The sequence below is a fragment of the Crocodylus siamensis genome, chromosome 6 (assembly GCF_052110815.1).
Source record: "Crocodylus siamensis isolate JL-2025a chromosome 6, ASM5211081v1, whole genome shotgun sequence".
Taxonomy (NCBI): domain Eukaryota; kingdom Metazoa; phylum Chordata; order Crocodylia; family Crocodylidae; genus Crocodylus; species Crocodylus siamensis.
The window spans coordinates 5,592,267-5,614,910 of record NC_143400.1 but is presented as its reverse complement, the minus strand read 5'-3'; the positions used below and the strand labels follow the sequence as shown (position 1 = coordinate 5,614,910).

The 22,644-nt window shown below is 50.8% G+C and overlaps 1 protein-coding gene across 1 annotated transcript; it reads right to left on the bottom strand.

Moving 5' to 3' along the window:
- Positions 1–276: 276 nt before the first annotated feature.
- ACVR1B (activin A receptor type 1B) lies at positions 277–20,441 on the bottom strand. The gene is made up of 9 exons (XM_090056005.1): positions 20,241–20,441; positions 10,000–10,239; positions 8,374–8,622; positions 7,101–7,331; positions 6,179–6,346; positions 5,377–5,533; positions 4,973–5,097; positions 4,236–4,366; positions 277–3,529 (listed from the first exon to the last, which is right to left on the bottom strand). The coding sequence occupies exons 1-9, from the start codon at positions 20,371–20,373 to the stop codon at positions 3,404–3,406; spliced, it is 1,560 nt and encodes a 519-aa protein (XP_089912131.1). The 5' UTR covers positions 20,374–20,441; the 3' UTR covers positions 277–3,403.
- Between the last annotated feature and the right edge of the window lie 2,203 nt (positions 20,442–22,644).

The following is a 22,644-nucleotide window of genomic DNA, read 5'->3' as shown; positions in this document are numbered from 1 at the left end:
GCCAAGCAAGGGTCATCCTCGCCCAGCTCCCTGAGGCCAGGGTACAGTCCTTAGAAACAACACAGGCTCAAAGTCCTTGCCCAGTGGGTCCTGGCTGTCCCAATGTGCTGGCACTTCCCCATGCTCCCCAGAAGAGGGTGTAAGCCGAGACCTCTCCTTTCTCCCACTAGGACACTTGGCTCCAAGGTCTGCCCTGGGACCCTTAAGTGACTCCTCCCTTTCCCCACTTGGGGCCTGCAGTTGTTGCCGTGTAAGCCACAGATCCAACAGGTCACGTGAATAAAACCAACTTTTAATAATGTACAGCAGAAATTGGACAGCCTCATTCTTATATTAAAACAAAAGATTTCCTATATTACATAGTATTTACATTTGCATACTGAAGAGGTAAAGTGTCTAAGTGGCTATTTTACAGTCCTTTTCTAATCAAATGTACAAACCCAAACAAAGAAAAGGGCAGGTAAGTACCAAGAAAGATCTGTTCTGAAGCCAGAGGTCCATCCCTTACCTGGCACCAGGCTAAAAGCCTCTGCCTCCTTGGCTCCAACTCTCTCCTGTTGGCAGAGGTCTAAAATCCCCCTAATTAAGCAAATTATTTCTCCTCTCCTCCCTGCCCCACACTGTGGTGGCTGCATGCTGTTACAGCAGCTGCAGAGCTCCCCGCGGTTCAGCTCAGAGCAGCATGGCTCCTAGGTTTGCTACTGGTCAGCTAAGTAACTATTGCAGGCCACCCCAGAGCGCGTGCGCAAAAGTGCTGCAGAAATGCTACATTGGTGTGGCGCCAATCGCAGAGGTCTGGCTGGGGTTGACCCCTTTGGACGGCTCCAGAACCCGTGGACTGAGCCGTCTTGAAAACCCCCGTCACAAGGGCATCCCACCCATTTCCCACCCCCACTTCTCTGCCTTTGGGGGCAATACAGCTAGACAATCTGCTGCTTGGTGTCATATCGAGGCAGGTGCATGTGTGGCTACAGTTGGTGGGGTGGGAGGGTGAATCAATGCAAAGAGTTAAAACAGCTGAAGTGGGGCCATCAAGGAGGAGTCTTTGGACAGCGAACAGGAGGCTTTGTGCTCTGAAGGGAGGATACAATGCTCACAAAAGGACTGGCAAACCGTACCTGCTGGCATGATGGGCATGGCCATGGTTACAACTCCCTCCCCAGCCCGACCAGCCCTGCTCCTGGCAGCTGGGGAATCGTGTCGGCCTGGTCTCAGGCGCCCACCACCTGGTTCCCAAGTGTAGAAAGGATCAGTCAGTGCAGTGTCGCTGTAGAGACAGGGTAACCTCTGGCTGAGAAACATCAGAACAAATCAGAAGGGGAAGGAAAGCTGTACATTCACAAATCACGTACTCCACTGCTCCACGAACCAATGGCCTGCAGCCTCCCAGGCAGGGGAACAGCTCCGCGCTGCCTGTCATCTTCAAACAACGGGAGGATGCAAAATGGCTCCAAACACAAGGCAAGAGATTCCTCACTGTACAGAGATACCATCATCACAGACATGATACGGGGCTCAGGGACAGACAGACACGGATACACAGACAGCAAGAACAGAGTGTTTTAGAAAAAGTCACCCCGGCAGCTGGAGCAGAGATGAAGCCTCACCTTTCAGAGCAGGCCCCAGGTTCGAGTAGAAACAGTTCCAGTGTAAGTCGAGCAGTGTGCATTTGGTTTTTTTTTCTTTTTTGCAGTGATTTCATTACAAACGAACAGGTTGAGAGGTAATCATTAGAGATTGTTGTTTTTTTTTTTTCTTCTCTTACAAAGAATTAACAATATTAAAAAAAGTTAAAATCCAGACCCTCCCGGAAAATAAAAAACTAATCAAACCCACTCCAGTTAAAAGTTATGGCTTCAGAGTTCTCCACCACAGGTATGGACCCAGCCAAAAGCCCAGCTTCCTGGAACGGCCCTCGCTACTGCCATTCCCTCCGCTTGGCTTCCCTCTGCTCCCACATTTGCTAGGCCCCCACGCGGCTGCAACAGTCAGATCAGTTCTGCTTCACCCAGACTGGTTATTCAGTTGCAATCAGATTCATGCAGTGACCCCCCCCCTGCCCCCCACTCCCACCCCAAGTTATACACAGCTGCTTCCAGAACACGAGATATTTACACAGGTATATTAAAAAGATGAATGCGCACTTCCAGTCCTGACCCCCCTGCCACTAGCTCTGGCTGGGTGCCTTGAGGGGTACTGGGCAGTACCACTTCCACGGGCACCCGGCTTTCTGTGGGTCAGGCCGTACATGCCTAGTGGCAGGTTTTGTAGTGTTCCTACCAGAACCCTTTCAAAACATCTAAGGGCTACAGTCCAAAAGGTGGATGCCCTGCAAGCCCACCTGCCCAGGACACTCCAGCCAGGCATAGCATCAGCTCAGACTTCAGGCACCTCTCAGCTCTGCTGTATCCCTCCTCACCAGGCAATCCTTCCAAGCTGCAAGCACTGCAAACCCAGAGGGTTTGCTCAAAAGCCTGAACTCCAGGGTGAAGTCAGTTCCCCATTTTAGTGAGGGGAGGGGGTGGCAGTGAAGCACACCTGATAGAGGTTCCTGCAGCTAGTGCCAGGACATGTCTCCCACATGGGAGGATAAAGGGTCTGATTGAAAGCAGCCTATTCAAGCTAGAGGATGCCTGCTGCTGGACAAGAGGAGGGCATCAGCACCCACAGTGCAGAAGGGGACACTTGAGATTGCACATGCACAGAAAGCACAGATGGAGACACGCGCCCCTGCAAGTGCATACTGCCCGCCTGTGGAGGGGGGGCAGCACGCGCCTCACACACACATGCACTGCTGCACATACCAGTGGCTGGCCTGACCTCTTTAAAAACTGTAGGATATTTCAAGCTTAAAAAAAAGAACCATGTATAGAAATAAAACGAGAAGGGAAATGGTTTCACAAAGCTGATAAAACTGCTCAGGCTCAGCTCTTAGAAGGGAGCACCATGGTTTTTCTAATATGAGGGAGAACATGTGGGGGGAAGTGGGTGTAAAAGTGCACACGCCACCCCCAGAAAAACAAACCCCAAGGTACAGCAAGAAAGCCTCCCTTTTCCCCACCTGCTCCCAGCACCCAGCCCCAGCCCCAGCCCCTTTCCTATGAGAACCACACACTGGACTTTACAGGGATTTCCAAAGAAAAAAGAAAAAAAAGTTACGTTCGTGGCTGAGACCCCCTCCGAGGAGTCCCTCCCGTCTTCATGCTGTCAGGAGGTGATCGCAAAAGGTTTCTGTTCATTTCATACCCAACTAGGGAGGAAGCGTTTTTCAGAGGCTCGCCTCCCTGCCTGCCTAGTAGCCCACAGGTCACGCTGTCTGGTGATCGCAGCATGGTTGGATAGAAACACGAGGTAGGCCTCCATCGCATGCTCTAGCATGGCAGCTGCTGTGTAGTTCCCTCGGCTAGATTTTCACATCTTCCTGGACACTCAGCTGCGATAGCGTTTTCTTGATGCGCAAGGCAGTAAGTCGAGCGGCACCGTTGGCATACCAGCACTCCCGCATCATCTTGCCCATCACTCGCAGCGCCTACCCGGGACAGCAAGACAGGTGTTAGCTTCTCCTCCCAAAGCCTTCAGCTCTTCTGCCAGTGCAGGACCAGCACCTGCCTGAAGCCAACTCAGCGCTTGAGGAAGGCACTGGTGTGATCACACCATGACTGGACTGTCCGCTTATCTATAGGATTTGGCAGTTTGGGCTACCCCCCCCCAGCCTTTATTGACTGACTGAGGGAAGACAAGAGCTCAGTCTCTCCCCGGCCACATGATTCTTAATCAGCCGCAGGGCTGATGGCTGCAAGGCAGGGACTTGGGCTCAGGCCTGGCTGTTTTGTCCCACCTAGTGACAACAGGTGTACAGAGCATTCATGTTTGCATGGCTCAGACAAGGCCAAGTGCCAAGAGGAGTGGTTACAAGGTACTGAAGTTCACTTCCTGCTAAGGTGGAGGTGCCAACGGTGGGTGGAGCCCCACTACACAGTCTGCTGTGCTCTCGACAGACCTGCTCTCCAGGCCATGCAGACTCGGCAACTGCTTCACTCTCCACATTCAGTCTCCCATGTGCTTTCCTAGATTTCCACCATGGGGTCAAAACCATGCTGAACGTACAGCCAGTGCTGGCTGGAGCAGGAAAGTCCCACTCCCAAGGTTATTGCTTCCAGGACTGTCTGGGCTCCCTCTACCCAGTAGATGGTGCAGTTTCCCTTCAGCTCGAAAAAGATGATAACAGACTCTACCTCATAGCTCTGCCACCAGTTAGGAATGTTGGGCCGCAGCTTCTGGTCGCATACAACTTTCCGCATCTCCTCAATGGAGGGGTCAGAGGGCACAAGGTCATAGTATGGAAGCTGATATTCTTCATGGATACCTGAAAGCAGGGAGCGGGGTGTCATTTCTGGAGAGGCCCGACCCACACGATGCAACAATGCTATGCAACTGTTTGGGACACGAGTGAGGAATCTGCGAAACCACAGTTGTGGGAGGAGTCCAGAGAAGCAGGATGTTGCTGCTGCAACTCAGTTTTAGCCAGGACATGGAGATTAGACACTGCCCCTCTTGGAAAACAGGCCAGACTCTTGAGTTACATGAGCTGTTAGGACCATGCTGTACAAGAGGAAAATCCCTGTAATTGTACCCCTGCCCCTACCCAGCACCACAGGCCAGGACACTGGCTCAGTACTGATTCATAGGCAAGAAAACTACCTACTGAATCAGCAGCACCACTTCCTCCTCGAAGTCTGTCCAAAGGAAGGAACAGATTTGCCAGCAACTGCTGATTACCCTCACCCGCTCACGTGCCCGGGTTGAGTCACTTCCCCACTGCTTCCTCCTTTGGAGATGTACACATGGACACCCCCCCACATGCTCTCAACCACAGGGGACCTGTCGAGCACTGGAGGAGCTGGCAGCCTGGGCTCCCAACATGAGTTTAGCTGTTGGCATAAAGCCAGAGGACGAACCAAAAGCATATTACCTCCTGCGTTGCACCTACGAGCAATCTCCCAATAGACTAAGCCCAGTGCATAGATATCAGCACACTTGAAAGAATCAAAATGCTTCATGTTGATGGTTTCATCCAGCACCTCAGGGGCCATGTATCTGTGGGACAGAAAAAGGAGTTAAGTCATTTCCTGGTCAGAAACCCTGTGAAGATCCCATGGTATTTTCTGCCAGATGCAAAGCTTGGGTGCTGTACCCAAGCTTGGGGCTGGGGGTAGTCAGGGAGGCAGAACCAGAGACAAGCTCCCTGCAAAGACTAGCTGGGCTCAGCTTCAGCAAGACTCTGGGAATCCAACACCTTGGACAAGCCCCACCGGCCCAGGGAGGCTCCCAGAGTGACTGTACCCACATTCCCATCAGAGAGGCTGTTCTCTTTACCGCTTTGTTCCAACCCTCTGGTTGGGTGCAATGTCAATAGTGTCAGTGACCGAATCGTGGCGGACGGCCAGCCCCAGGTCAGCAATGGCACAGGTGCCATTCTTCTTCACCAGGATGTTTTTGGATTTCAAGTCTCGGTGGGCAATCCCTGGCTTTCCTGCAAGAGTAAAATCAAGTCCCAGTGAGGGTGGGACTTGTCCTTCTCACATGGCAGCAGATTTGCCAAGGCAGAAAAACAGAAGTACCAAGAGTTCCTTTAATTCATAGCCTTAAAGAGATACTTTGCATCTATACAGACATTCCGCTCTACAGCCCCATCTCCCCTCCTGTCCTTTGTTTAACAGCTCTGAAGAAGGCATCAACTAACTGCCTGAATGACCAGTGCCTCTATTCATAATCAGTGGAGGGAGTTATTCTAATCAGCTCAGCTCACAAGACACTTGACAGGGCAGCACCTCTCCAGTGCCATGTGTCATGCTCTAAAAGCTCAGAGTCACTGTTCTAGCTCAGGCCACTACAGGACTATTCCTGATCCCCAGTCATGGCCAGCACCCCACTAGGTGTGCATTCATAATGCGGGCACAGCCTTGCTAGGGACTGGACTGCAGGGACCTCCTCTTGGAAATAATGGCCAGCCAAACAGTAGTAACATGTGGGCAGTACCAACCTAGCCTGAATTCAGCTCATGAAACTCCATCCTAAAGACAGAAATCCTGCTGTTCTCAGGGACAAGTTCCCTGCTTGTTCTCTGCTTTATCCTGGTCTAAGGAACACGTGCCAGTCCTCTGCTAGTGCCTTTTACCTTGGGTCCCCACAATCTCCATGTGCAGATGGGCCAAGCCGCTGGCAGCAGACAGGGCCAGCTTAATCATCCCCTCAATGGTCACAGTGTATCGGTTGAGGTAATCGAACAGGGAGCCATGCTCGTGGTAATCAGAGACGAGCCACAGCTGTGTCCAGGTCCCATTATCTGGTCCAAGGGGGGAAAAAAAAGTCATCGGATGGGAAGAGGTCAGCAAGATGCACGCTGTCCTGGTTCTGGGGGATGGGGAGGGAGTGATGCTACAGTGTAAGTGATGCTGGATTGGACTGCTGGTCAGTGGGCGAGACATGAAGGGAGAGCTACACCTTGTTACCCAGAGTCCCCAAAGCAAGCAATTAGCTGCTCCACCCACCATTTAAGCAGTTCAGTCCTTTAAATGCTGCAACAATCTTTGCCAATGGCCCCAGGTTATAGATGCTTCTCTGCAAAATGCCAAGATACTGCAAGATTAAACCCAAATGTCTGGGCAAAGGAAGTGCTACTAAACACTGAAATACATCACGCTGGAGCCCAGACTTCACTTATCCAGTTAGCATTATTACATTTAGTAAATTCTCCTATTTACTGGAAAAGATCTTGACCATCAGAACTATTGGCTGGATAGAAACCGCTACCAGACCTGACTTAGAAGTGTAAGTTTTCTGCTCCTCTCCGAGAGAAACTTCCTTTGTGACAGATTGTGTCCCACTGATCACTTGCTGTTTTAATTTTTATTAATAAAGATTGATGACATCTTCCTTTACTTTAAAGAAGAGATCGTAATACCTTAAAAATGTACCCTGGTGGTGTTTTTTCACTATTTCATTTCCAAGTCCGGACAGAAACAGATGCGAACTGGATGCTAAAGTAAAGAATACTAAGGAATCCAATGCCACCAGTGAAAGCTGAGACAGCATTTTACCTTTGTTATCTGCAGCAATAAATCCCAGAATGTTCTCATGTCGCAACATGACCGTCTGGTATATTTCTGCCTCCCTAAACCAGGAGCGCTCCTCCCGTGAAGAAAAGATTTTCACAGCCACATCGCCACCACGCCACCTGCCTCGCCACACTTCCCCAAAGCGGCCTTTGCCAATGATCTCCTGCAGGACAATCGTTCGAGCTACAGTCCGCTGTACAAAGAGAGGCAAACCTGCAGGCAAGAGATTTGAAGAATTCAAATAACAGGCACTTGAGGATGTACTGAAGTAGCAAGTTTAACATGGAGCACACCCAGCAGGATTGCTCTGTATGATCAGATTGGGCTCAGACAAGACCCAGGTAGTTATTAAGTCAACCCTATGCCTGCCACCGGCATTCCTACTACCTCCATCCTTCTGGTACCCAGCCATCACTTCACAGCCTGCCAGGGATAAAAGACTCTGTCCAGCCCTCATAAGCTCCCAGGACAAGCAAACCTTATCATCTTGCAGGCACCAATTTGGGAATAGTGATCAGAAAGCATCAAGGTGCTTTACTTTATCCTTGCCCTCTGCCCCAACATAAGTGTTATTTTCCTTTTCTCCTGGAATTGTTGCCACTGCCAACTGAACATCTAGGGCTATATGCAAGAAATGTTTCATGACATTTCATAACAGGACTGCTCAAATCAGACACACCCCAGTGTCTGGTAAGGAACTACAAGTCTGCTGTGGCTACCACTTTGCCGGTAAGACCCCAAATGAGAATACTAAGTACACATTAAAGATCCCATTATGCTTGGCACTGCAAAGGGCCTGAAAACATCTGTCCTGGCAAAAGGCCTTCACTTTGCTTCCATCAGTTAGCCTTGTACAGTTTGGTGACAGAAGCTGCTTCTCGTCACCACCTCTTGGGCTGTCCTGTAGTATTAGACTACATAGAGTAGCTTCATTTAAGCACTATGGAGGTGAATACAGAGAGTTCAGCTATGCATACAAGACTGTCTAGCCCTACGGGATGCTTTAGAAGGTGCCACTTGAATGTTTACCCATCACCAAGGTACCTAAGCAACAGTACTGGGCCACTGGCTTCATTGCCCCACAACTGGTTTACAATAAGGCCACATGGTGCCCTATTACAAGGCAGACCCCAGGTAAGCCAGGATAGGCTGTGGCCCATTCTCAGTTTCCTAGAACCCATGGCACCAAGCACTCGGGAACACAGATATTCTATTACACTGCATATTGTTTGTCCCTTCCTTCCCCAGCCAGTACCTGAGCCAGAGCCAGAGGTGGAAAGATCATAGACCAGATCTGGCAGGGTCTTATCTTTGGACAGACACATTTCGCAAGAGGGATCTTCCATGTCCAACCGCTGCCGATTGTGATAGACTCGCTGGTGATGGTGAAAAACAAACACCACCACAATTATGATGACAAATACAAGGAAGACCGGTCCTGCAATCACTGCCACCAGCTCCACAGGGCCCCAGCTGGACTGGGGTTCAGTTTCTTTCAGGTGCCCTTGAAAAGGGAAGAGAAACATTTCAGGTGAAACCTAACTCCATTGTAGGCCCTCCAAACCCCCAGGGAAAGCCCCCAGCTCCTCTCGGAGCCCAGGCTACATTAGCTCTAGATCTGTCGCAGGGTTGTACAAAGGGCAAACAGCAGTGTTAACATGCGACCCACTGCAAAGTTGAGGGGCAGCAGACAGGCCAGCTGGACAACTGATCAGAAAGGGCTTTGTCAGCAGTGGAACTGCGAGCAGGAGCCAATGCCCTCACATCAACTAGGATTTTACACCCCGTTTTCAGATCCTGACAGGGGCCGCCCAGCCCTCCCAATCTGTTTTGCCTGCAGGGCACTGTCCATGTGAAACACAACCCCCACCAACTACCCAGGCGATCTCAGCTCTGGTTAGCTGTGGTTGGTGCTTCTCACTTGCCCCAAGCAGCTCAGTACTGGACTGACCCAGCTTCCTGCCAGAGGCTGCTCCTTTCAAAATGGGTCAACTCCTCCCGAGGAGCCAGAGGGCCAAAAAAGGGCAATAAAAGCAGTCTTTCCCGCATTCCCACATCACTTTCAGCTTCCCTTCTCCATGCAGTAGAGCTAAACCACCAGCCTGGCTACCACCAAAATCAACTTGAATTAAAACTGTAGCCAGAGGATGAAATTATGCCCGATGCATAGCTGCCGACGTGTCTTCAGCACCAAGCCTTTACCCACTGATGGTTAATAGCAGGGGAATCTTACTTGCTCTTCCTTGATGGATGTTGGTATCAAACTGAAGGGTTTTTGAGTTCTGCACCCCCCACCGCCCTTTTGCTCTGAAGCCTTAAATTAGTGCCATAAACTTGTGCTCAAACCTTACTGATTAAAGAGGAATTTCAATCCTGCAGGAAGAAAAGCAATTCCATCAGACAAAAAGCAGACCACTGCAGAACTCTGCTCTAAGACCAAGTCCTCAAGGCTGCAGGGCCCTTTTCAGCAGTGGTGAACCCACCCCAAAGGGGAAGTGCAGAAAAAGCACAGCAGTCACTCAAACAACTCTGGGAACAGGGTGGGGGGCAAGGTTAAGGAGGTGAGGCATGTTGAGGCACCAGGGGTTAGGTGTGACAAAGACAGAGCAAGCTAGGAGAGAACACAGAACGCTGTAAGCTTTCTTCCTACCCTAATACAGGGCACCAGTGGGTAATGCTCTGCTTACTCTCATGGAAAGCAGAGAGTGACTATTCCCATTTTGCCCATGAGAAAGTGGAGACTGGGAGGCAGGGATGTGTCCTTTCACACAGCAGGCTAGTGGCAGTGATGAGAACTGGAGCCAAGAGTCCTAGTTCCCAACCCCTGCTCTAAGCACTCACAAGATCCCCAAATGGGATGGCAGGACATTTCCATACTCACCGCTGGGCACCATTAAGTCCACCTTGTTGCAGAAATCCAAGTTGCAGCAGTGCGTGTTTCGCACATCTTCTGAGCTCAGGCAGTGGAAAGGCTTTCCAGCAGGAACCAGCTCTGCTTTGGGGATACAAGCGCGAATGTGATACATAACCCCATCCAGATTGGAGATGGAGACCATGCAGACACCATCGGTTTCACACGTGGAGTTCGCTTGGTTGCAGTTGGAGCACAAACAAGTCAAAGCTACAGGAAAAAAAAAAAAAAAAAAAAAAAATCACATAAGAAAACCTCCTTGAAGCCTGTAGTAGGGAAATCGCCTCCCCCCTCAGCATAGGATACAAGTCACGCTATGAGTAATGGACCAGTAATGTCAGATGTAACAGTTCATGACAAGGTGAGGAGCCACATGGACATACTTAGTGCAGTTTCACAACTCTGCTATCCCTCTCTGCCCTACCAAGCTGATCTACTCTGAAGACAGGCAAAACAACAGCATGCACTTGCAGCTAGAAGATGCCTTCTGCTGAATAATGCTGGAGTCTGCCACTGAATTCAGCTAGTCAGGCTCCCAATCCTAGGAAACCATGAATGTTAAGAAAACAACATAACATGAGGCAAGGGTCCTTCCTATGCAAAGACACAAGCAATTCTAGTCCTGACAAGTGCATTTATAATGGTTTGCTCCTGCAAGTTCTCCACAGGGAACATCTAACCATAAGCCATTCTCTCCCCAGCAACCTGGGTTCAGAAGCAGCTTTTATAACTAAGTTTACCACTCATGTAGGGGGCTCAATTGACAGCACAGGATGATCTCCAAAATACATTCCCTACCAATCTGGGACTTGGCACAGGAGGAAAGAGGGAAGAGCCAAGTAGCCCATTTACTCTATGCACTCTCTATCACAATTGCAAGCTAGTCACACCCATCCACAAGGAATTAGAGACCAACACCTCAGTGCCTGTCAACCTTAAAAGTACTGCATCTAGGGCAAAGGAACCAGCAACACACCTATAGGCCAGGAACACCCTTCTTGTCAACACTGTGGCAGAAAGGGATCTTGGAGTCATTGTTGACTCCAGGATGGACATGAGCCAGCAACATGAAGAAGTGGTCAGTAAGGCTAACCGCACCTTGTCGTGCATCTACAGATGCATCACAAGCAGGTCCAGGGAGGTGATTCTTCCCCTCTATGAGGCACTGGCCAGGCCGCAGCTGGAGTACTGCGTCCAGTTCTTGACACCGCACTTCAGGAGGGATGTGGCTAGCATTGAGATGGTCCAAAGGAGGGCCACTTGCATGGTCAAGGGGTAGCAGGGCAGGCCCTACGAAGAGAGGCTAAAGGGCCTGAACCTATTCAGCCTCCAAAAGAGAAGGCTGAGAGGGGATCTGGTTGCTGTTTACAAACTCACTGGGGGGACCAGAGGGAATTGGGGGAGGCTCTGTTCCCCCGGGCACCACCTGGGGTTACTAGGAATAATGGCCACAAATTGTTAGAGAAGGTTCAGGCTGGACATCAGGAGACATGACTGTACAGTTAGTGCTGCCAGGCTCTGGAATGGGCTCCCAAGGGAGGTAGTGCTCTCTCCTACCTTGGGGGTCTTCAAGGGGAGGCTGGACAGATATTTGGCTGAGGTGATATGACCCCAGCACCCGTTCCTGCCCGGGGCAAGGGGTCAGACCTGATGATCTGCTTAGGTCCTTTCTGACCCCAAGTACTATGATCCCCTGCTCTTCTTTCCTCATCTGACCTTGATGTGGGTCAAACACACTTCTGGCTCCCTTCTGGCACTTCTGGGTTGTTGGCAGCAACCCCCTTTGCTCTGACAAACCGATCCCTGGACTCTAAGCCTCCCAGCTGCCGTCAGATCTCCCTCGAGAACAACAGCCAAGCTGCAGGCACTGCCATGCTTGGGAACAAAGAGCAAACTCAACGTTGGGGGGGAGAAGGGTGGGGCCTGTTTAATAATGTGTAGATCTCCATCTCCCTGGAGGGATTCAGAGCATGTATATACCCGCTGCAGAAACAGTTTAAAAGGCAGAAACTTGGAAGCCATGTGTTAAAAGGTAGAAGCAAGCAGGGATGAACTCCTCCCTACTCCAAGAGCCAATTCCTCCCAGGCTGTTTACACTCTCCTCCCACCTGCAAATCCTGGGTACGGCTGAGGAACGTTATCACAGGGGCTGGCCATTTGCTTTCAGCCCTCTGGGTTATCAGTCATCTTGGTGCCCAGTGATGAAAACCATTGCCTTCAGTCAAACATTGCCCAACTTGTTCACTCGGTTTGCCTGCAGAGTCAAGGCTCAGTCAGGGCCTGATCTGGAAACAGACTAGAAAACCCGAGATGCTGCAAGGACTTCTTCCCTCTGAGTCATTGCTCCAAGACGTTGCTTGAGGGTGTTTTATTGCTTTATAAGGTCCCAATCAATTTAAAGGATGCATTTTGGAAGGAAAGAGGCATTCACAGAAACAGAGAAAATAAGGGTTAAAAAGGACTTGAGGAGATCATCTAGTTCAACCCCCCCCCCGCTCATGGCAGGACCATCCCCAACTACATCATCCCAGCCAGGGCTGCGTCAAGCTGGGCCTTAAACACCTTGAAGGATGGAGACTACACCACCTCCCTGGGCAACCTGTTCCAGTGCTTCACCACCCTTCTAGTGGGAGTTTTTCCTAATATCCAACCTCAACTTCCCTTGCTGCAACGTGAGCTCCTTGCTCCGTCATCTGCCACCACTAAGAACAGTCCGGCTCCATCCTCTTTGGACCCACCCTGCAGGGAAGTGAAGATTACTACCAAATCCCCCCTCAGTCTTCTCTTCTCTAATCTAAATAAGCCCAGCTCCCTCAGCGTCTCCTCACCAGTCATGCCCCCCAGCCACCCAACCATTTTCATTGCCCTCCACTGGACTCTCTCCAATGCGTCCACATCCTTTCTGTAGTGGGGGGCCCACAACTGGACACAGGACTGTGGATGGGGCCTCGCCAGTGCTGAATAGAGGGGAAGAGTCACTTCCCTTCTCCGAGAATACTTTGCATGCTGAGTCCTGGGCAAATCCTACACTCGATAACCATGATATACCCCTGTACTTTCCCTGCCATTTCAACTGGACACTGTGTTAGTTCCCTCTATTATGAGCTTTAAAACAGCTGATATGTTCCTCCTCAGGAGGCAGCCACAGCAGATTAGACTTGATGCTGACTACGTGTGAACCAAGAATGATACAAATGTAAGATTATACAAGAAATTAAAAGCCAATTAAATACTGAGAGCCAGTGCTAAAGGTGAGATTTCTTCCCTAGAGCACTTCAGAAGTGTAAACACAGCTTAGTACTTTTGCTCTGGCGTCTAGCATAGACTTGCAGCTGCAGCCTGCATTTCTATTTTGGTGGTGGGAAATGGGAACTGAAGACTTGAAGCCTGGGCTAGTCTGAGATGGGCAGAGAGCAAAACATACATAAGCCATGTGTGAAAGATCTGACAAAGCAGGTTTGAATTCCTGATCTTTATTTCCCACAGGGTGCTGGAACACGGTCTTATTTAAAAATGTCTTTTCTGAGGAGCATGTATGCACGAGGACAAGGGTTGGTTGTTGCTGGGGTCTTATGAAAATGCCACAGACAGGAATGAGTGGACAGGGCACATTCCACCGATCAGGTACAGTTAAGAGGACACTGTTATCATCTGAAGAATCACCATCACCGCATTACCAGTAAATGATCCAGACTGGTTAAACAGATAAAGCAATTAAAGTCATGTGCTTTACCATTTACCTGAGCCTGGACACTGCGAAACCAAGTGGTCAAGCTTTATGGTTTCTGGTCACCTGGATTTCCCAGATTTCACTCCTAAGAACACGTCAGCTACAGTCAGGTTTCCAACAGTGAAGAAAATGTTTAGGAAGATACACCAAAGTGTTTCATAACTGGTTTGGTAAGCCTCTAAATCTGCCTAAATCCAGGCCTAAAGAGAAGGGCCTTTTTTAAAAACAGGGCTCCCAGTGCCCTCTTAAAGTTTCAAAGATAGGCACATTGCTTCTCCATGCATGCAGAGGTACCTACTGCTGCTGCACCTCTCATCAGAAGGCCCAAGACACTGCAAGCATTCTGTGTTATGATCTCCATGCAGCTACTGAGCGCTCCCCCCCTTTTACAGAAGGGTAAATAAAGGCAGGGAATACCTCAAGCTACAAGACAGAGCCCCAGAAGCTGAAGTCCAAGTCCTACTCCATCAACATACATTCTCTTCTCCTTCCCTCCTACCAAGGACCTAGCAAAATGACTTGCCTGGAATACTGAGGACTCTCTCCAAGAGTCCTCTCTTAGCCAGCTCCTGGCAATGGCCAACTGAACAAGCCATTCTCTGCAGAAACCAGGTGACTGGCACTCCTACAAAGGACGGGCCTGTCTCCAGCAGCACCTGGAGAGAGGTGGGAAGTGAAGGGCTGCCAGCACAAACAGAACTACAGGGAGGACTTGCGCAGTGCAAGCAGTTCAGGTTTGATTAACTAGAGGGGAAAATTCTTCTCACGCCAATAAAAGCAGAGGCCAAGCCCAGCTTTTACTACAAGAAAAACTACAGTTCTTTCACCTTGGACAGTGTTCAGAAACTCTCAGGTACTGGAAAGCCCAGTTGCAGCCCCTTTCCCAACCAGATTCTGAGAGAAGCTGGGGATGTCTGGACAAGTCTAAAGGAAAAACTGAATGAATAAAAAAAGTTCCCACACCAGCAGCCATCTCCTTCTGCAGAAAAAGTGCTCACAGAGGAAAAAACACACCGTCAGCTCAAACAGAAGGAATTGCCTGTGTTGAAAAATGGATTGGACAAAAGAAAACAAAAGGACCGTGCACACAATGGGGGCTTTCGTTCCACTGCTGGGAAGTGCTTGGGGATGGATTTGCAAGCAAGGTGCTGCACAAGTTGGCAGCGGGCTCTGCCGTATCTGCTCAGCACACTGTCTTTTTGACATTCTGCTCAGAGACAAGCCCAGCCCTAAAGAAGCTGTTTAAACAAGTCTAACACTAAGCTGCAGAGCTGCAGAATGCAAGCTTTGTTCTCGCTCGAATCTGTATTTACGCTGAAGTGAACTGTCATTGCAATTGAATCCGCGGCAGAATGCAGGCGGTCACGACATCAAGTGGAGGGGGCCGCTCCTCCAGCTCCATTTGTCGGGGCGGGGGGGGGGTGTCTTTTTTTGAAGTCAGACATGGCTGATCAGCACTCCAATGGAAACAGCTACAGAAGGCAAGAAGCCCCCAGGCTTATGAAAAGAGCCGATTTCCATAAACAACCGCAGCCCCACCACCAGCCTTGGGGCACTGTGCTGCTCCCATGCACAGCCTCCATCAGCCCTGAACGCAGGCAGCTGCCTTGCAGATCTTCCTGCATGCCTGCCATGGCTGGGGACTGCAACAGTGCTAGCAGGGCTGGCAGCAGTAGGGCTGGGCTCAGCAGGGACAGAGAAGCAAGCAGGTTTAAGGGCTTTCTTTGTATTGGGGGGCGGGGGGGAGAAAGGAAGGGGACGGACAGCTGAAATAAGACCCTCCGATATCAAATTGTTTGCATTAGAAGACAACTAGCTTTTATAAAGATGAAACCAGAAAACAGGTGGGGTTCTAGTTGACAATCAAAGAACAGTTTTTGCAATAAGAAATGTCTGAGTGCGTGACAAAACTAGAACCCATTTTGCACACTTATTCTTGCAAAGAGAAATGCATGTGTCAAGATGTCTACATAGCTAGGCAGCAGAATTTAATCTTTTTTCCTGAGAAGCTCATTGCGTTAACATCCCCAAAGCTGTGCTAGAGAAGAAAAGAGATCTTCCTTATCCAAAATGCTGTCTGATCAAGACCTATTAGGATAATCAACTCGGAGAGAACAAATCCTTAAACAGCGCAGAAATTGCCAATAGTCACCCACATATTTACCAGATAGAAAAAAAAAATGGCACTGGTTTAAAAATCTGTTTAATACATTTGAGTCAAGGCTGGTAGAACTAGGATTCTTTTTTTTTTTGAACTTTTCTGATGCGCTTGGGGCAAGAAACAGTCATTTATCATCTCTCTGTACAATGCCCTGCACAAGGGAGTCCAAGGTACTTGTGAATTTTGGCACAAATGCAACAGAAATGCCAAATACCAGAATACCAGTGAAGAAGTGGCCTACAGTCTAACCACAGCATACTACCTACTTCTCCACCTTTTCCAGCAGTTTTGTCCATTCTACCCATCAATTACTCAGGCCTTGGCTCCCCTTTTTCTTTAACGCAGCTCTGCTAGCAGAGCACTAGTGTGAACAAGGGTCCTGCAGCATTTTAGCAACTGTCATTTAACCCTGCCCAGATCACAGTTACATGACTGGAGGGACGAGATGTCTGCCAGCACATCCACCTTCCCACACTTGGGACTCCTGCTAACAAAGCTGGAACCAGACAACACAAAACGAGCGAGTGCAAACAAGGCCACAGACCATGCAGACAACTGCCACCATGGACCCAAATAGCATCTGCCAAGTGCTTTAAACAGCTTCAGCATGAAGCACGGATTACAGTATTTACTTGAGACAAGGAGGCAAACCTATCCTAGCTTCCCATCCTCACACACTAGGGAACTGAAGAGCAGAGGTTAAAGTTAAACTGCAAAGAAGAGGTTGAACCCTCTCCTGTTTCTGTGTACTGTATGATGAAGCAGGGCATGTGCATACAAGCCCACTGAATAAAGACCTGCCTTCCAGACTCTTGTTACAGACCAAAGTGAAACAAAGACGGCATGAAATCAAACCTGCCACCCTTAGAAGGCTTGCCCACCATCACTAGACAGCAGGTCCACTGTAAGACCAGCAATGAGGACAGCTGCAAGAGTCCCCACGATGCCATTCAATGGGCAACAGGACAATTAACCTGGAGAAAAGCAACTGTTCATAACACAGAAGGCAGGCAGAGATGTACCTATACAGGCTAAGATAGAGAGAAAGCACACAAGCTTGCGCAAGCCAAAGCTTACTTCATCGGCTGTGTTCAAGATGACCAGGGTTTCGTTCCCCAAATGTGAAGACCAGTGAACAAGTACAACTAACTCAGCTATCTGAAACTGGCTGCGGTTTGTTAAAGACCTACATGCAAGTCAACAGGAAACAAGACGAGGGTGCCAGATAAAATGTTGGAATCAATCTGTCAGAGCTGGCCAAAGCCTGTTAAAGTTACATAGTCAGAATGAGTGAAGAGTACAGAGGGAAAAAAAAAAAAAAAAAAATCAGTTCAGCATGGTTATGAATTTAGTTTCCAATAAAGCCTGCTACCTCCATCTGGATTATTCAGCACATTCTCAGGGCTACCCCTCAGAGCAGCCAGCGGGCCCAAGTCCCCGCGCTGCAAGGTCCTGCAGGTACAGGATGCGCCTGCTCACCCTGTTGTGTACCGTACCCTGCTCTGGGTCTCAAACTCTCTCTTGCTCCCCATTCGCTTCAGGGCCAAATTCTCATCTTTTCTGGAAGCTTTCTGGATCTATCCAGTCTCCTGCAGGGAACTTAGCCCTCACCTCCCACTCCTCCTCTAGCACTGGCATCGTCTGTTCCTCTGCACCGTCACAGAAAATTAGAAAACGAAGGTTGGAAGGGACCTCAGGAGGTCATCTAGTCCAACTGTGCTGGTGTAAAAGTCTCCTTGCCTCTCCAGCTCTGCATCCACTTCCCAATCTCACTGGTGAGCCTCTCTGCTGCCCCTTGCCAAGACTTCCAAAACCTGCTGTCCCACAGCCACTCATTTTACCCTAGTTAACTCTGAAAAATGCATGAATGCATTTTCCCATCACAACTACCTAAGAGGTAATGGTTCTGTTGCAATAATTGTTGTAATGAGACACAAAAAAAGGGAACCACCGATCAGATTATCCCACACCCCACCTGGGCTGGCCCCAGAGAGCAGGTAAATCTAATACTACTCCCTGGAGCACACAGAGGAAAAAATGCCATCACAATGCACTTCCTTCGTTACAATGAACAGTTGCTCTTGTGCAGTTGCTATGTGCATCTACTACACAACGTGACAGCCTCCAAATGAAACCAACTTCTGTAAATTCACTTTAAAATGCACTGTTAATTGCATACATATAATGTGAATTAAAACAAGGCCCAACACTTCTGCCATTGCTCCTCTTTGATTTCACGAGTGAACAGGGAACTGTGTTCCCTCCTGTACTCTACACTGGGCACTATTAAAGCCTCTTTATGCATCAGCTATGCCACCTTTCCAGAAGGTAAAACTCTCCAGTCAGTCTAGGACAAGCTACTCCTAAAGATCACCTTTGCAGTGAAGCGGAGGTGGTGATCACTTACCGATGGCTCCAATTATTAAAGTTTTAGATGAAACAAAAAAAGGGGTGGGGGGGGTTTCTCACTGCAAAAAAAGACAGAGGTTTACACAACAAACATCTGTGGGATTTTTTTTTTTTTTTTTAAAATCAATGAGAATGGCTTGAACAACTAGGCCCAAAGAACTGTCCCACCCCTGTGCAGCTCCCCGCATCCCATAACCTAGCTTCCCGAGTTCCCCGTTTGCAAGGGTTTCATCACTGCAATTCCCGCAACACCACTTTCTCTGCCAGGATGCACAAATGAGAGACTTCTCTCCCCTTCCACCCAGATAACAGCTCTCCAGACATGTGGAGGAGAACGCATTCCCGCTGGTAAACACCCTGTGAACTTTGCTTGCTATTACAGAACTGACGTTTTTGCTTCACTCCTTTCGCAACAGCCATTTCCGGTGCATTTACCGCTGGCAAGGGACTGTATACGTAGGGTGTGGGGGGGAAAAATCTGAGCTGTCTGGCCAAGGAGCTAAAGGAGTTCAAGAATGTTTGTTGGACACAGTTTCTAACCTCCAGCTAGAAAAGTCTTTCTTGGAAAGTGGTAAAACATGAAGTGTTGGCCATTCAGAGCTAGTCTCTTCAAACTGGGGAATACCTGTTTTAAGCAAGAGTCAATAATAGGATTTTCTGGTGAAAGACCACATTTTTGTTCGCCACTTAAAAATTAGCACGCAAAACCAAAACCCACGTATGAATCAGGGGTGGCTTCTCCCTCCCCCTTCGTTTGCTTTTCAAGGGAGATCTTATTTGCTCCAAAGCTCCCTTTCGCTCTGTCGATGCACAATGAAAGGAGGAAGCTGCGAGGGCACAACAGCAAGCTTCCACGTACCTTGGTTAACGAGGCATTGGAGTTCACATCATGGCTGCTTAAGCATCTGGCAATCCCCCTTCGAAGCCTGCATGCTACGGGGTATTTACTACCTCTCCTCTACCTGAGAGCGCCCCGAGGCTTGCCCCTTTGCAAAAAATCACTGAACTCCCTTCCCTTCACAAGCCCCTTGTGTTGCCCGTGCCCATGGGCTCAAGCTGGTGCCGCCTTCCTGGAGCAGCGTGGACGAACATGCAGAAAAGATGCTCAACAGAAGCAACTGCCATCTTGCGATGGCAGATATCAAAGTGAAGTGTTGGCTCAGCTGCCCGGAGCCACAGGGAGTCACAGTTGAAGTTTGATCACTTCCTGTTGCTTTTCCGCGCGCGAGCGCTACGGCACGTGCCGGGCGACGAGGCAGGACAGGCCTGGAGGAGAACAAGTTGTGGGGGAGTGGAGACAGCCTCCAACTGGGAGCGATGGGAGCTCATTCGTAGGGAGTTGGATGCACGGGCATTAAAAGGCACCTCAGGGAGATGGAGGGAGCCTGTGGGGTGCTGGGAGATGGCAACATGCGGGGCTCGAGGCCCCTCGGCAGCTACACCCACAGCCCCAGGGGCCGGGGCCAGGCAAGCGGGGCTCTTGACTCTGCTCTGCGCGCAGACCTCACGAGGTCATGGGCCAGGGCAGCCCCCCCCCTGCCCCTCCGGGTGGCGACACAACACCCCCGAGGCTGCACCCCAGCACCTCCGAGACACACGTGCACATACACGCGTGTGCACATATATACACGTGCACCCCAAGGCGCACACAGGTGCACACGCACCCGAGAACACCCCCTAGCCACACCTGTATACAGACACACCCAGCCCGCAGGCACACGTACGTGTGTAAACACGCCCCACCCCAGGCGCACGTACGCGCGGGCACGCACCCCCCCGCGGGCACACGTACGTGTGCACACCCGACACACTCGCACGTGCGCACGAGACCGCCGGACGGGTCCCCTCAGGCCGGGGGGGGGGGGGGGGGGGGCGGGGCGGCGCCGCCATGTTGGGCCGGGCCCCACTCACCGTGCGCGCCCCCCGGGCCGCCGGGCGCCGCCAGCAGCAGCATCAGGAGGAGCGGGAGCGGGAGCAGCTGAGGCGGGACCGGGGCCGGCGCGGGCCGAGGCCGGGGCGCGGGGGCCGAGGGCGGCCCGGCCATGGCAACGCCGAGCAGCCTCGCTCCCGTGCGCCGCGCCGGCTTAAAGGGGAGGCGGCGCCGGGCGGGGCGGGGCCGGCCTTAAAGGGGAGGGCGGGAGCGCCAGGCTCCGCCGGTACCAGGCGAGGGGCGGGGCCGACCGCGAACGGGCGGGGCTCGGCTCTCGGGCCGCGGGCGTGTGCGAGGCAGACGGCAGCGGAGGGCATAGGTACACACATACACACCTGCGCGCGCCTCGGGGGTGGGGGGGTGTGAACATGTGCTCCCCCCAATAGCCTCACCCAAACCACCTGGTGTTGTACAGCGGTAAACACAACACAAGCCCCTGGGCTGTAACCTAAATTCAAGCCACACAGGGTGCTACTCCGTCTCGGGCTGCTCCTGAGGCCGGGCCGCTCCCCTCCGCGACAGCTCCCCCCGGCCTGCTGGCGGAGAACTGCCCTCCCGGCTTCAGCCCTGGGGTTTATATATGAGCCAGGCCCTGCCCCTTCCGGTCAGCTGACCGCTGGCAGGTGTGGGCCAGTGGCTGCCCTGGTGCCCCACGGGTGGGGCTCCGTTTTCACTGCTAGGGCTCTTCCCCTGCTAGCTGTAGGTCTTTAAGGAAGCAGGGCACACATCTCCCTCCTTAAGACCCACACTTAGCCGGGGGGCGGTCTCCACATTTTCGGGCATTGCATCCATTTTGGGCTCTCCTTGGCCTTTCTGCCGGCACATGCATGTGCCTTGGGGGTGCCAGAGTGTGTGTATATGCACACATGGGAGTGCTGGGGCGTGCAATGCTACCGGGGTGCCCCCTTCCCAGCTGTACAAGGCAGCTGGTCTCGCCCCCAGGCCCATCCCGGCAGGGTCACTCCAAGGGTCGTTGGTGCCCTCGGCAAACTTGCACCTCAGCACCCCCCCACTTCCAATGCAGATGAAAATAAGTCTAGAATGCACTTTTCCATGCATTTATTTGATATTTGCAATCAACAATAAAACAATAAAAACAAACGTTTTTTATTGGTTGCGTCACACTTTTCATGAACCCCAACACAATTGTACTGCAGAAAATTAATAGAATGTATTACAATACATGTACAGTTAAAAGAAAATCCTCATGAACATTTGTGTAAAAAAAAAAAAATAATAATAAAAAAATTAGAACTTTGCTTTCTGTGCTTTTGGTTTCGCAGATTCAGAAATTAGTTCAAAGTTTTCCAGCTGTTGCATGTGCTAGCGACACGGCGGCCAGTCCAACTAGTCTCTGTTGCGGCACAGAAGAACGGCGGTGCATGTGTCTTGATCAACTCTAGCTTTGAGAAGCAGGGTTGCAAGCTGTACGATGATATAGGAGTAGGGGTTCATCTTTTAGGACGCCATTGCCAGCGGTATGCTCTTGTCATAAGTCCACTTGAGAGTTGAAAAGGTAAGAGCCGTGGGGGACGCCTGAAGCCGTGTCCAGTCCCTTGATGTCACTGTGCGAAGGTAACCAGGAGCTCTAGCTATGATTCTAGTGATCTTTCTTCTGAGATCTTTGCCAAGGTCTTTCTCCTCTTACTGAACCAAAGGTCTTAGACCAAGGTGGAGCCATAGCCGGACAGAGCTGTTATTAAGAATGATGCTCCTGTTATTTTGTTCTGCATATAATTTTGGCACCCCTCCCAAATTTTGGCACCCTAGGGGATCGCCTAGTTCACCTAATGGTTGGACTGGCCCTGCATCCTGGAGAGGCCCCGTGGTGCCACCGGTCCAGCAGGCAGGGCGGGCGCTGGGCTGGAAGACAGGCGCAGAAGAAACACCCCTGCTCTGAATCCTCACCTGGGCCCAAGCCTGCAGGTGCTTTGCTGAGCTCCTGGCGCTGGTGCCAAGACATGAGGGGATCCTAAAGCTGCAGCCCTGCGTTGCCAGCTCAGGACCAACCCCGCGAACAGCTGGGAGGAGTGTGGGGCCTGGCCTGCTTTAGCGCAGCATCCATCAGTCCAGATCTAAGAGCCAGTTCATTGCACATCTCTAGTCCCAACCCCATCTTTTCTACTGGGCCAGCGTCCCGTGAGCCTGGGAACTGCAGGCCCCTGCTACACCTGGTCATAGCCAAAGGGCCAAGAAGCAACCCCATGTGTTGCTGAGGGGAACACGGGAAATGTGCAGAGTGCCCCCCACGTGCTCTGCAGTCCCAAATACAATCGTCAGGACTTTAATCCAAGGACAGGAAGCAGAAAGACTTCAGAATGGGAATGAGATGCAAACTCACCAGTGGCGTCTGCCTGGGTCTGTAGGCAGCCTGAAGCAATAGCT